This window comes from Phasianus colchicus, chromosome 3 (genome assembly GCF_987193195.1).
Source record: "Phasianus colchicus chromosome 3, bPhaCol1.hap1.1, whole genome shotgun sequence".
Taxonomy (NCBI): Eukaryota; Metazoa; Chordata; class Aves; order Galliformes; family Phasianidae; genus Phasianus; species Phasianus colchicus.
The window spans coordinates 22,560,541-22,572,884 of NC_143438.1; the positions used below are offsets into that span (position 1 = coordinate 22,560,541).

The following is a 12,344-nucleotide window of genomic DNA, read 5'->3' on the forward strand; positions in this document are numbered from 1 at the left end:
CAGAAGGTTCATAGAATCATAGAATGGTTTGGGTTGGAAGGGACCTTTAAGATCATCTAGTTCCAAACGCCCTGCTATAGGCAGGGACACTCACTCTAGACCAGGTTGTTCAAAGCCCCATCCAGCCTGGCCTTGAGTGCTTCCAGGCATTCCAGGAGTGCTTCCACAACCTCTCTAGGCAACCTGTTCCAGTGTATCACAGAATCATAGAGTCATAAAATGGGTCAGGTTTGAAAAGACTTTAAGGATCATCAAGCCCAACTGCAACCTAACCCTAACTCTAACAACCCTCCACTAAATCATGTCCCCGAGCACCACATCCAAACTGTTTTTAAACAAATTCAGGGATGGTAACTCAACCACCTCCCTGGGAAGCCAATTCCAGTGCATAACAATCCTCACAGTAAAGAATTTTTTCCTGAAATCTCAGTCTCACTACCCTTATATTAAGGAATTTCTTCCTGACAGAGCTAGTCTAAATCTATCCTCTTCCAGTTTAAAGCCATTTCTCCTCATCCTGTTGCTACACGGCCTTATAAGTCTCTCCCCAGCTTTCCTGTAGGCCCCTTCAGGTACTGGAATGTCATCATAAGATCATCCCAGAGCCTTCCCTTCTCCAGGCTGAAAAGGCCCAGCTCTCTCAGCCTGTCCTCACAGGGGAGGTGCTCCAGCCCTTTGATCATCTTCATGGCCCTCCTCTGAATCTGCCCCAACAGCTCCATGTCCTTCTTGTGTTGGGGGCCCCAGAACTGGATACATTACTCCAGATGGGGTCTCACAAGAGTGGAGAAGCAGAATCACCTTGTTTCTCTTAATGCAACCCAGGATATAGTTGGCCTTCTGGGCTGTAAGCACACATTGCCAGCTCATGTTGAATCTTTCTTCAACTGACTCTCCCAAATCCTTCTCCTCAGCGCTGCAGTCAAGCCGTTCTCTGCCTAACTTGTATCTGTGCTTGAGATTGCATCAAGCCAGATGCAAGACCTTGCAGTTGGTTCATGGGCATCTACTGCCAAGTACCTTGTGTATGGTCATAGAGCAGAGAGAGTCAGAGTCCTTCTCTTCGAGGGTGCACAGAAGATAAAAGAGAGGTAATTAACAAAGATTGCAGAATTAGAAATTTTGAATAGATAATAAAAGATTCTTCACAATGAGGGGGCCAAACACTGAAGCAGGCAGCCCAGAGCCCTGTGCAGTATCTACAACCCTTGGAGACATTCAGAACAAATATGGGCATGACATGAAGCAACCTGACATCAACAACTACAAAGGTGTTTTGAGTAATTATCCATGTGGGGAGAAAGGTCAGGCCAAACGTCTTCCAGATGTTCCTTACAAGCTAACTTACTGTTTGAGTCTGTGATGAAACAAAGCAAACAGAAAGCAAGCTTGAAAGGAAAGGTAAATCTAGACAACAGGTGGCAGACCTATGGAATTCCTCGACAATGTTGCATTCAAGAACATAAATCCAAGGAGCACTTGCAAGAGAAGTTCAGTAGGGAATTACTAAACAGACAAGCTGTGTTTGGTTCAAAGTACTGTCACAACAGAAGACAGGCTGAGAGAGAGTGAAAGAGATGAACAAAACATTGAAGTGCTCTGTTGTTCTGTAGTTTGATTTTTGTTGTCCTCGTTTCTGAGAATAACTATTAATTCTCAGCTATTAATAGCTATTCTTAATAGCTATTAAAAAGAAGCAAACTGGAAAATACAGAACAGACTTTTCAAAAGTCATTTTTTAACAATGTTAAACAGTATGCGTAGCATATCAAGGTTCTTGTTTACCTCTAGAGATCTGTCCTTGTCATTTGGATTAGATTCCGATTTTTCATAATTTCGAGAGATAAACATGAACTTCAGTCATTTATGTTTTGTCAGACTGCACACTTAATATACTTTCACTCATTAATAAACATTCTTTTTTAATTAAAGATGTGTCTTGTTTTTGTCCTTTCATTGTTTTAAAATCATCTATATAACTGGTTGTGACAAACATTTGTGATTACCTAATGGGGCAGCAATTTAAGCTGGAAAGACCCTTTTTGACCTTGACATCAGACCAGAAACACTCCTTAGTTCCACACAATATCTTTTTCCGGATGTGTGATTCAACAACATACTGACACCTCATACAATGGAGAGAGAGTGCAAAAGATAGATAGCCATCAAAGCTTTTAAAGTATCAGATTCATTGAGTATGGGATTTGACTGTGACAGCAAGAATTCACAGTCTTCTTTGGATTTAGTTTATTGTCAAATGGTGAAAGACTAACTACTTTAGTTACAAAGAAAAATTACTCTGTGTATCATTTTTCCCCAAAAAAAGATCATTTTCAATACATCAGGTCTAAAGGCAACTCCTAGTAGGTCAGCATCCAGAACAATTCACTGCACTGCACAAAAACATATTCAGGAGCTAAACTTCAAACTTCTCAAAAAATGCTGTCAGTTTGTCTATAAATATCAAGCTATGCATTTTCCACTGAAGATATTTTTGATTATTGCATATCATTTTGAGCTGGTATCCTGAAATCAACATTGTTACTCCATGCTGACATCAGAATTTTCAGACGTATTTCAGAAGCATTAGAAGGCTTTGATAACTGTAAGCTCCTTTCCTGCAACCATTTAGAAATCTTTCTCCTCAGGCTTCATCCATCATTTACATCACAGTCCTTGACACCAGAACTGCACTCTCTACTCTAATTCTGTATGCAGCTGTGCACTGGGTACCAATCCTAGATTTTTTCCTGCACAGATAGCACACAAACCTTTTAAACTCAAGCAGTCAAAACATCAAACTACAGACAGATCAAGGCCAGAGAGCATATTTACTGCCACATTTAACATCTAAAATGCAGTGCTTCACAAATGAATGAGCCATCTTTTCTCTCACACTGATGTTTATACCAGAGTGCTTTCAGTAAGTTCAGTCACATAAATCAGACCAAGCTCAGTCATGTAAATCACACCACTAACTATCAACAGTGGAAAAGAAAAGCTGTCATCCATCAATACATGAGGCATGTTTTCCATTAGCTAAATAACAGAAACTATTCTGGAAGACTTTTTCACTAATTTCCATTCATACCCTTTATGGCATAGGTCAGGAAAGCACAGGCCTGTAGTGCAGAACAGAAGCAAGTTTAATCAATATATGGAAGAGTTGTGTACCTATAGCCTGCCCTGCCCTCTGAAAACACCCTTCATCATCCCTGTTTTCTGGGGAGCAGGGGATCCTTGAACTCCTTGGGTCTGATTTAATCAAAGGGACAGTGATGTGAAGTCTAAGTGCAGAGGCATTCAATCATATTCCAATCTTTTTAAAAAGCATGTAATACCAGACAGGGTCACTTACCTAAAATCTGCCATGGCTGTAATCCTTAGGGCCATAGGACTATAACACCTTCATCAGCATTTCACAAATTCAATACAAACTAAGGCCTAATTTTGGTTAAACTCAAATGTAAATATTTTAACCCAAGGGTGCTTTCTGTGGCTAACTATCTCACGCTCACTTTACAGTGCATGGGGAACACCTGACTTCTATCACAGCTTATCTCATAGCTGTTTGGAGTCAGCTAGACTTAGATCCTGAATAGGTCAGCCCACAATACCAAAATAACTGAACGCTGGCAAGGGAAAGATAGCTGCTACTGGCTAAGCTGGGGAAGGTTTGATAGTATTATAGACAGTATTAACCACAACAAGCAGCTTGGCACACACAACAAATCATCCTAAAATGGCTTCAGAGAAGGAGAACTGCTTTTCCTCCTTGTCAGGGGTCCCTACTTTTACTCCCACATACTCATAAAATTGCCTCTATTCTCACTCGCCAAAAGAGACATTCAGAATCTGCAGGCATCCACTGCACCCTGCAGACCAGGAGAGGTGCTGGAGCAGCATCAGAGAGCTCAGCAGCTAAGCAGCAGCCTGCACCCCTATGATACAGCTGCCTATTTGCCAGCACTGGAAGGGCATGCTGTCTTGATGAAGTCTTTTTTGGGCAAAGTTCCATCCATCAGCAAAAGACTGAAGCAAAACAACAAAGTATTTGTTGCTCCAGCCTTGTTGAAGCTCCTTCCCAGGCCTTACTTTTCCATCCATGTGTTGTTGGGTTACAAGGAAAGCCTGCCTCTTTCCTTTTACTCTCTCAGACCTTCATAAACAATACCTAATCACTTTCATACACTCACGGGCATGTGGAATCATAAGCAACAGAACTCCTTCCCAAGGTCATCTGCTCAAACCACACAGAAGATCTGGAAACCCGCAGCCAAGGACAGCTGAACCAACTCCTCAATCTTTTGTCTTTCTTTACCTCAGAAAAAGAAAAGGTACGTTCAGCTCTAAGTGAACAGGGCTACTTTCGCTGCACTGGTCAAGTGAAGGAGGGTGTGTACCTGATTAAGCTTGAAATAGATGATAATCTGCAATCCAAAATTATCGTATTTCTGTGAGTTTTCGCTGCAGGAGCCAAGTACTTAATGAGTTACCAGATTTCATGCAGCTTACGCTGACAGGCACGCTCTTTGAATCCCATTTTGCCTGTTCAGCGATTGATGCTCAAGGGATGTATCACAGCAGTTCCGCTCTCCGCGGTTTGAAGTTGGCCTCTTCTCCTGTGTAATAAGATGGAATGGCCTCGGGTTGCGCCAGGGGAGGTTCAGGTTGGATATCAGGAAAAATTTCTTCTCAGAGAGAGCAGTGAGAGCCGGGAACGGGCTGTACAGGGAGGTGGTGGCGTCACTGCTCCTGGGTGCGTTCAGGAAACACGAAAATATGACACGGGCACGGCGGGGATGATTTAATGGTTGGACTAGATATTTTGGTGGTCTTTTCCAACCTAAACGACTGTGTGACCCAGGCTGTACGTCGGGCTGACGGTTGGCAGCTGACGGCTAACAGCCACCCGCCACCCGCCACCGCCAGGCGCCGCCCTCAGCCCCGCCCTCCCCGTGCACCTGCCACGCGCACGCGCAGCCCCTCGTGACACCTGCCGCGGTGACGTCAGCGCCGCCGATCGGGGTGGGGGCGCGGGGAGGGATCGGCTGTCCCGCTCCGCCCCGCCTCCCGCCCTGCCCGGTCCGGCCCGGCCCAGCCCAGCCCGGCCCGGCCGCCGCCACCCAGCCATGGCGAGCGCGGCGCCCGCGCGGCCGCGGCAGCCGGAGACGGGCGGGGAGAACGGCGGCGGGCGGGAGCGGCCGGACAGCCCGCGGGATGCAGCCCCGGCAGAGGTGTCGGGCGGGGCCGGGGCGGCGGCTCTGCTCGGGGAGACGGGTCTGGCGGTGGGCTGCTGCATCGCCGCGGCGCTGAGCTGGGAGCGGCCCCTCCACAGCCTGGGCGGCTTCGTCTGCGCCAACCTGCTCTTCTGGTGAGCGCGCCGGGCGCGGGGGGACGCCCTGCCGGGGGACAGCACGGCCCTCATCCCCGCCCCGGGTCTCCGAGGGCCCGTCCGCGCCGTCGCCGTCCCGCTCGCGGAGCGGCTGCGGCTGAGCGCTGGGCCTCCGCTGCCGTGCGCTTGTGGCGGCCGGCGCCGTGCTGCTGCGGGGCGCCTCCCCTCAGGGCTGGGTTTGGTGCGTGTGCTTCTCCCCGTCGGCGGCCCGGTCAGCCCTGGTGGAGGGGAGGCAGTGGGAATGTTGCTGCGGAGCACCAAGCCTGCCTTTCCAGCTAAAGTTTTTCTAGTAGGGTGCCGTTTGGTTGTCAAAAGTCGGGAATTCACAGGCGTTCACGTGGCTTTGTTGTTACGTTTGCATCACGTCTTCTGATTATTTCTATAGAAAAAACAAACAAACAAAAAAAACGCTTGCCTTTCTTTGTGATGCTTCTTCAGAAATTTCCCCTGACCTCAGAGAGGTTTATGTGTTAGGAGTCCATGTAATGGTACAGCTGAGACTCAGACTGACTCCTGTAAGGACAGGCTGAGGGAGCCAGGGGTGATGGCTTGGAGAAGAGACCTCGTCACAGCTTTCCAGTACTTGAAGGGAGCTGATAAACGGGAGAGAGACCGGCATGGGCAGATAGTGGCAGTTAAAAAGTAAAAGAGGAGAAACTTAGATTAGATGTCAGGGAAGTTTTTCACTGAGAGGGCGGTGAGGCCCTGACACAGCTGCCCATAGAAGCTGTGGTGCCCCTGGAGGCACTCAAGGCCAGGTTGGATGGGGCCCTGGCAGGCTGACCCAGTGGCTGGCAGACCTGCCCATGGCATGGGGTTGGGGCTGAGTGAGCTTTGAGGTCCCTTCCAACTTGAATCCTGATTCAAGTGAATTTGAACTGTGTTTCCAGTGCTTAGAGTTTTCTTCTTTCCTCTCCAATGAACAAGAGGTGAACAAGCAAATAAGTGGATTAACTGCAAACTCCACCTAGTTCCCCATAACCCTAGTGGTGATCCAGGTCACAAAGAGAACTTTCTGAAGCTTTACATTGCACGAGAAAATTATCTGTGCAGATATTTCCAAAACCACTTTATCTTCTCAAATCCTGGGAGCAGCATGTGTGTGATGTGTAATCTAAGTTGACTTTTGTTATCAGTCTTGCTCTTAAGTGCCCTTGGTAAGTCCTTTCACTGGGAGATTTATGTGGTTTAGCTCTCAGAACTCACCTGTTCTGACAGCAATTCGGAGGGTTATAATGCTTTATGTTTCTTTGAAATTGGCTCTGATAAAATCAAGGGCGGTGTTTAACTGCTTTCATTTCTGTGCCTCAGTGAGTATTAGCTGCTGGACAACCTGTTTGCTATTCTTTTGTCTACGTGTATAGTGCATGCAGTGTATAATGTGTACAGAAACTCTCACTGGTCCTTCTGCAACTTGGGAAGTGACTTGTGATTGAAGTTATTTTGTCAGGATTTGTAGCTCACTCTACTTTCTTAGTGTCAAAGTGAGTCAGGGTGAAATGAAGTCAGTGGAAGGATTGCTTTTATTTTGGTGATATTGCTGTCCCTCCTTGGAAAGCTCATTCCTCATGCCAGGGAAGCTGAGAGACAAAGTGGGGAGTTATGCAGTAAAATTCTATGGTTTGAGACTGAAGAACATCAGGAATGATCTTGTCAGCAAACTTCTGAAAGCTGACACTGAAAATTAAACACTGGTTTAAATCTGGTCTCGCATTTCTCTCCCTTAGTGTGTTGGCATCATGTATCTGCAGCACAGTGTGCTTGCTGCCTCTGCTTTCCTCTGGAGCTCCAGTCCAGCTGGTCAGCCTGGTTGCTGTGACTCAGCTCGAGCCAGAACACAGCGTTGGGTGTGAGTGGAGCCCAGCTGCCTGCAGAGCCTGTCCTCACAGCGCTCGGTGCTGACAGTGCTCTGGGCTGGAGGAGCGCTGCCAGTTAATGCCTCAGCGCTGCTGTCCTGTGCCTGGAATACCCCCATCCCTCTGCAGAGGTGCTTGTGCTCTCAGGGCATAGGGCCTCGATTCTCCTCAAGATTAAGGGCTCCTCAAGATTGAGAGAAGTGCAGAAGGATGGCCAGGGACTTCTTTTGTTGTATCAGCATTATTGGTAGTGGAAGGAGGAGGAACAGGTGGTAAAGTTTAATTTCAGTGCTTTCCAACTGTTGGAACGGTAGCTATGGCTCCTTCCTTCCACCCATTTAATTCTGGGGGGACAGTGTCTTTCCTCTGCTACTCTAGTTTTTGGATGTATGTTTGTCATTCAGAACCCTTTGTGCACAAACCTTTGCAGTATGAGTTGCTGAGGGTTAGCAATTTCTCTGTCTCATCACAAAACCTCAGTTATGTTTGATGGTAATCTCTTCCCTCTGAGAAATCTTTCATCCAGATGCTGTATATGAATGCATTTTTGATATTTACTACTCAAATAACATTCTTGTGGTACAAGAAATTTGCTAATTTAATTTCACTATATTTTCCAAAGCTCCTTTATTTTTGAATATTGTAAAGAAATCATCATGGACTGTTTAACGAGGCATAAAGCACATCGTTCTTGATAGCGACTGATGGATGTTCTTGGACTGCAAATTACTCTGCCATTTTTTTGTTTACTGGGATTTCTTGTGCAAAGACTGCACTGAACTTCAGACCAATACTTATGCAGTATGCTTTGCTTCTGCTGCAGGTAGCTTATAAACTAAAGTCAAAATGCCACATAAGAAAATAAGGGTGTTTTTTTTTTTCCATTTTATACGTATAGCATACATAGAGCAGGCATGCTCTGTGCTGGTGCCAGAAGTTTAGTGCAGGCATCTGAAGTGTCAGGCTGCCAGCTGATAACTTTCGGTCTTAGGATTGATCTTAGACAAACATTAACAGTCAATCTTGGGTTTTGGTTTAGAATCTTAGCTAAATTATTACCTTCTGTGTGTATTGGGAAGCGTGGATAGTGCCATTTTTCTGTTCTATTCTCCCAGTCTGTCATCTATTTTCTTGATGTGTTTTAATAACAACTTGCTTTGAGACTTGCTATTGGATTGTTTCTTACTTGGAATCTCTGCTTGGTAATGACAGTGCTTACTGTGGAGAGATCTCAACTTTTTCATTCCTTAATTTATTCTTGTGAAGTAGGAAAAGTGTTCTGGCTAGGCATTTGTTTCAAGAGTTGGCCTGCAAACTGTAAATATTGTCACTGCTACATCTTGATGGATAACTTACCTTTAAAGCAAGGTGGAGTTGGTGGATTTGGGAATCTCACTTTTATTCTCTGGTAGATTTTAGGAAGCTCACTGCTTACAAAATACAGCTTTCCTCTTGGTCTTGTTTGTATCAGGAAGCATTTTTATGCTGGTGATGTTATTCCTAAGAGGCTGATGAGGTGATGGTTGGTGGTGTTCAGTCGGTGTAGTGGTACTGCCTGGGGGCTGGCAGGCCAAGGGTTGTTTGCCCCCATCTGTTTGTGTGGAGCTTTTCTTAGTGATGATTCGCTTGGAACTTCTTGTACAAGGGGTGTGGGGTTTTTTCCCATCCAAGCCACTCTGTATTACCAACGTGCCACCAGATCATAGAATAATAGAATGGTTTGGGTTGGAAGGGACCTTTAAGATCATCCAGTTTTAACCCCCCTGCTATAGGCAGGGACACCTCCCTGTAGACTAGGTTGCTCAAAGCCCCATCCAGCCTGGTCTTGAGTGCTTCCAGGGATGGGGCATCCACAGCCCCTCTCGACAACCTGTTCCAGTGTCTCACCACCCTCACAGTAAAATAATTTCTTTGTGATATCTAGTCTAAATTCACTCTCTTCCAGTTTGAAGCCATTTCCTCTCATCCTGTCACTACCTGCCCTTATAAAAAGTCTCTCCCCATCCTTCCTGTAGGCCTCCTTCAGGTATTGGAAGGCTGCCATTAGTAAGAAATTCAGAGATTGTGTATGAATTGTATTGGCTATCTAAATTTGACTTTTATTTTCACTTAAACATCTCTGGATTTTGGATTTTTGGTGAGTCCAGGTTGTGAAACTGTGGATAGTGATGGTGGACTCCTCGTGCCTTGAATTCAGCTTATGCTTTTTCAGAACTGTTTCAACTGTTTTCAAAACATTTTCTTGTTGAACGGATGCTTTCCCAAAAGCTTCCCATGCTTTCAAGTTAAGTTCTGATAGCAATGTAAGCTGGGATTGAATTGTAGGGGCTACTTGTTTTCAGTTGGACAGCTTTAAGCTTATGTTTCCTTTTCCAACTTGTTATTAAAATTTTAGAAGGCTTCAAAGGTAAAGTGGAATGGGAGGCTAAATCAATTTAATTAAGAAAAAAAGCACCATTATCTCAACAGCTTTTTCATGACAACTTACATAGTTTTGGCTGAGAGATTGGTTTACTGGAATAAAAATTGACATTGTTTAAGAGCCAGGCTGCGTTACATAAAAAACCTGGCCACTTGACAGTATTTTTTCAACCACTCAGCAGAAAACAGGATCAATCAGAAAATAAATCAAGGAGGATAATTGAGGAGCTGAGGGAAAACGAGCATTACTGAATAATTAAGGACCAAATCCAGGGTGAGGACTTTACAGAAGATGGAAATCCTAAAGCAAGCAGAATTGCAACACGGCTTCGGTTTGTAGTTCCCCCATGACACAAAGACATTCTGCGTCCAACAGTAGTTGTGTCGAGAGAGAAATTATATATATATATATTTGTAGCTCAAGATAACAAGGCATTTAAAATAGCAAGTGTAATCCTGAGAACAATAGAAGTTCTAGGGGGATATGCTGTGCTCCATGGGAGATGTTACAGGACTAATGAGAGCATTAGAGAAAAGGAGATCTGGGGCAGTGTGGTGGAGGTGGATTTTTTAACATCAAACTGCTGCTACTGCATGAGAAAATGGGATTAAGAGTTCTGGACTTTCCCAGAGTACAGGTTAATTGAGGTCATCTGGGCATGTTTGTACAAGAATAAAGGAAGCCATGTTCTTTGATTTTTGTGTTTAATTCAACATACTTTTAACTCATGGAAACATCTCCTGTTTTCACTAAAGTAATGGTAGCATTTGATGTCATTATAGACTCAGAAGATGTTCAGGTCACTTAAACGTCCTCCTTTTGAATGCTTTTATTTTAAATGCCTATCTGAATGGAATCAGTTAAGGTAAATCTGATGTATAAGCCACAAATATAGTTCTAACTACTGCTTTCCACCAGGAGATTTTCCTGCAGACTGTGTGAGATAACGTTGCAGTGGAGCCTTTTGTTATTCATCCTATTTCCCAAATCACCATTCTGCTTGCATATTTACCACTTATAAGCAAGTTTCTCTATGACAATTGAATGCAGACTATTTGAAAGGGTTTTTTAAATCATATTTTTGCTTAGAGAATCATGTTGTTCTCATTTTTATTTAGACCTATACGTAAGATAACAATGTTGTTTGTTGTAGTTGGGGTGGAGAGAATAAGCTATTTGAATTCTTATCCTTTGCCTTAGTGACTTTTAGCTAATAATCCTAATTCTGTAGAAGGGTTCAGCAGTCTTTGCCTTTTGTGCAGCTTCTTCAGGTGGCTGCCAAGTGACAACAGCTTGAGTTGGGAATCTTTCTTACAATGAGAGTTACTTTAATACTCCTATGAGGAAAGGTTGAGGGAACTGGGCTTGTTTAGCTTGGAGAAGGATCTGGGGACATCTCATTGTGGCCTTCCAGTACTTGAAGGGGCATGTAAACAGGAGTGGGAACGGCTGTTTATGAGGGTGGATAGTGATAGGACAAGGGGGAATGGTTTTAAATTGAGACAGGGGAGGTTTAGGTTAGATATTAGGAGGAAGTTTTTCACACAGAGGAACAGACACACTGGAACAGGTTGCCCAAGGAGGCTGTGGATGCCCCATCCCTGGATGCATTCAAGGCCAGGCTGGATGTGGCTCTGGGCAGCCTGGGCTGCTGGTTGGCGACCCTGCACATAGCAGGGAGGTTGAAACTAGATGGTCACTGTGGTCCTTTTCAAGCCAGGCCGTTCTATGATTCTATGATAAGAGACTGAGAAACTTCAGTTTCTTCAGCCTGGAAAAAATGAAGGCTTTGGGGGAACATATCAGCAGTTTTCCAGTATCTGCAGGAGGCTGTAAAGAAGATGGGTCCAAGGTTGCTACTGAACTACTGTGAGAAACTGAGAAACCATCGTTGTAAAATGACACAGGAGGGAGATCAGCTGTTGCTTCTACAAGATACCATGTAAATCACCTGTTTGTAGAGTCATAGGAGACTGTAGGTTGGGAAGACAACAGGAAGACAACTAGTCTGACTTCTTTCTGGAAATAAGTCCAGTTAGGTCAAGTTACTCAGATGGTTACTTAATCAAATATTAGAGTTCATACTCCCCAGTGATTTGCCTTCTGCTTACTATCTCCATTAGCTCTTCCATTTGGCTGCTCTAAATGTCAGTCAGAGGACGTCTCACAGGTGAGACCACTGTTGCCCAGGTGAGAGATCTGAGGCATGTCTAGCTGCCCTAAAACCAGATGACTGCATCTGAATCTTTGAGTGAAGGCCTTAAATATACTGTGTATAGTATATGATGGTGTCGTTCTGGACCCTCTCAGTTTTGTCAGGTTTGTATATGTTTTAAAAGTATTCAAGTAAACTCTGTTAATTAAAGTAAGAGGAGGAAAAACACCAAAAGAACTAACTCCTAATCATAAGTAAAAGTACTGCTGTGCCACTGTGACTTTTTGTTAATCTGGTTGCTATGCCTCTTGTTGGTAATTCCTTGAAGAATTTTGAATCCCTACACCATTAGCATAATAGGTGGTTTTCAGATCCCAGTGTGTTGGACTAACCTTTCGATAAGCTGGGAGTAGACATATGCCAAAAAGCAAGGGAGAACATTATCAGCCATTGACCCCTAAGGGACTTAAGGGCACAGACTTGTCTGACATATGGCTCACAGTTTTTCTAATCTGT

The 12,344-nt window shown here is 44.6% G+C and overlaps 1 protein-coding gene and 1 long non-coding RNA gene across 3 annotated transcripts in view; one reads left to right on the forward strand and one right to left on the reverse strand.

Annotated features, from left to right (window-relative positions):
• The window catches only part of LOC149918455 (uncharacterized), a 33,742-nt gene extending 28,645 nt beyond the window's left edge, over positions 1–5,097 (reverse strand). The window contains exon 1 of one of the 2 annotated variants that reach the window (XR_016465044.1): positions 4,404–5,097. This is a non-coding gene — a long non-coding RNA (uncharacterized LOC149918455). Of the gene's footprint in view, positions 1–4,196 lie in introns of both variants that reach the window. The other variant, XR_016465043.1, reaches the window with a different exon arrangement.
• Positions 5,098–5,102: 5 nt separating this feature from the next.
• RETREG1 (reticulophagy regulator 1) overlaps positions 5,103–12,344 on the forward strand; it is a 62,597-nt gene continuing 55,355 nt past the window's right edge. The window contains exon 1 of the mRNA XM_031589229.2: positions 5,103–5,374. Coding sequence (XP_031445089.1) covers positions 5,133–5,374 — 242 coding nt within the window. The 5' untranslated portion in view covers positions 5,103–5,132. The remainder of the gene's footprint in view (positions 5,375–12,344) is intronic.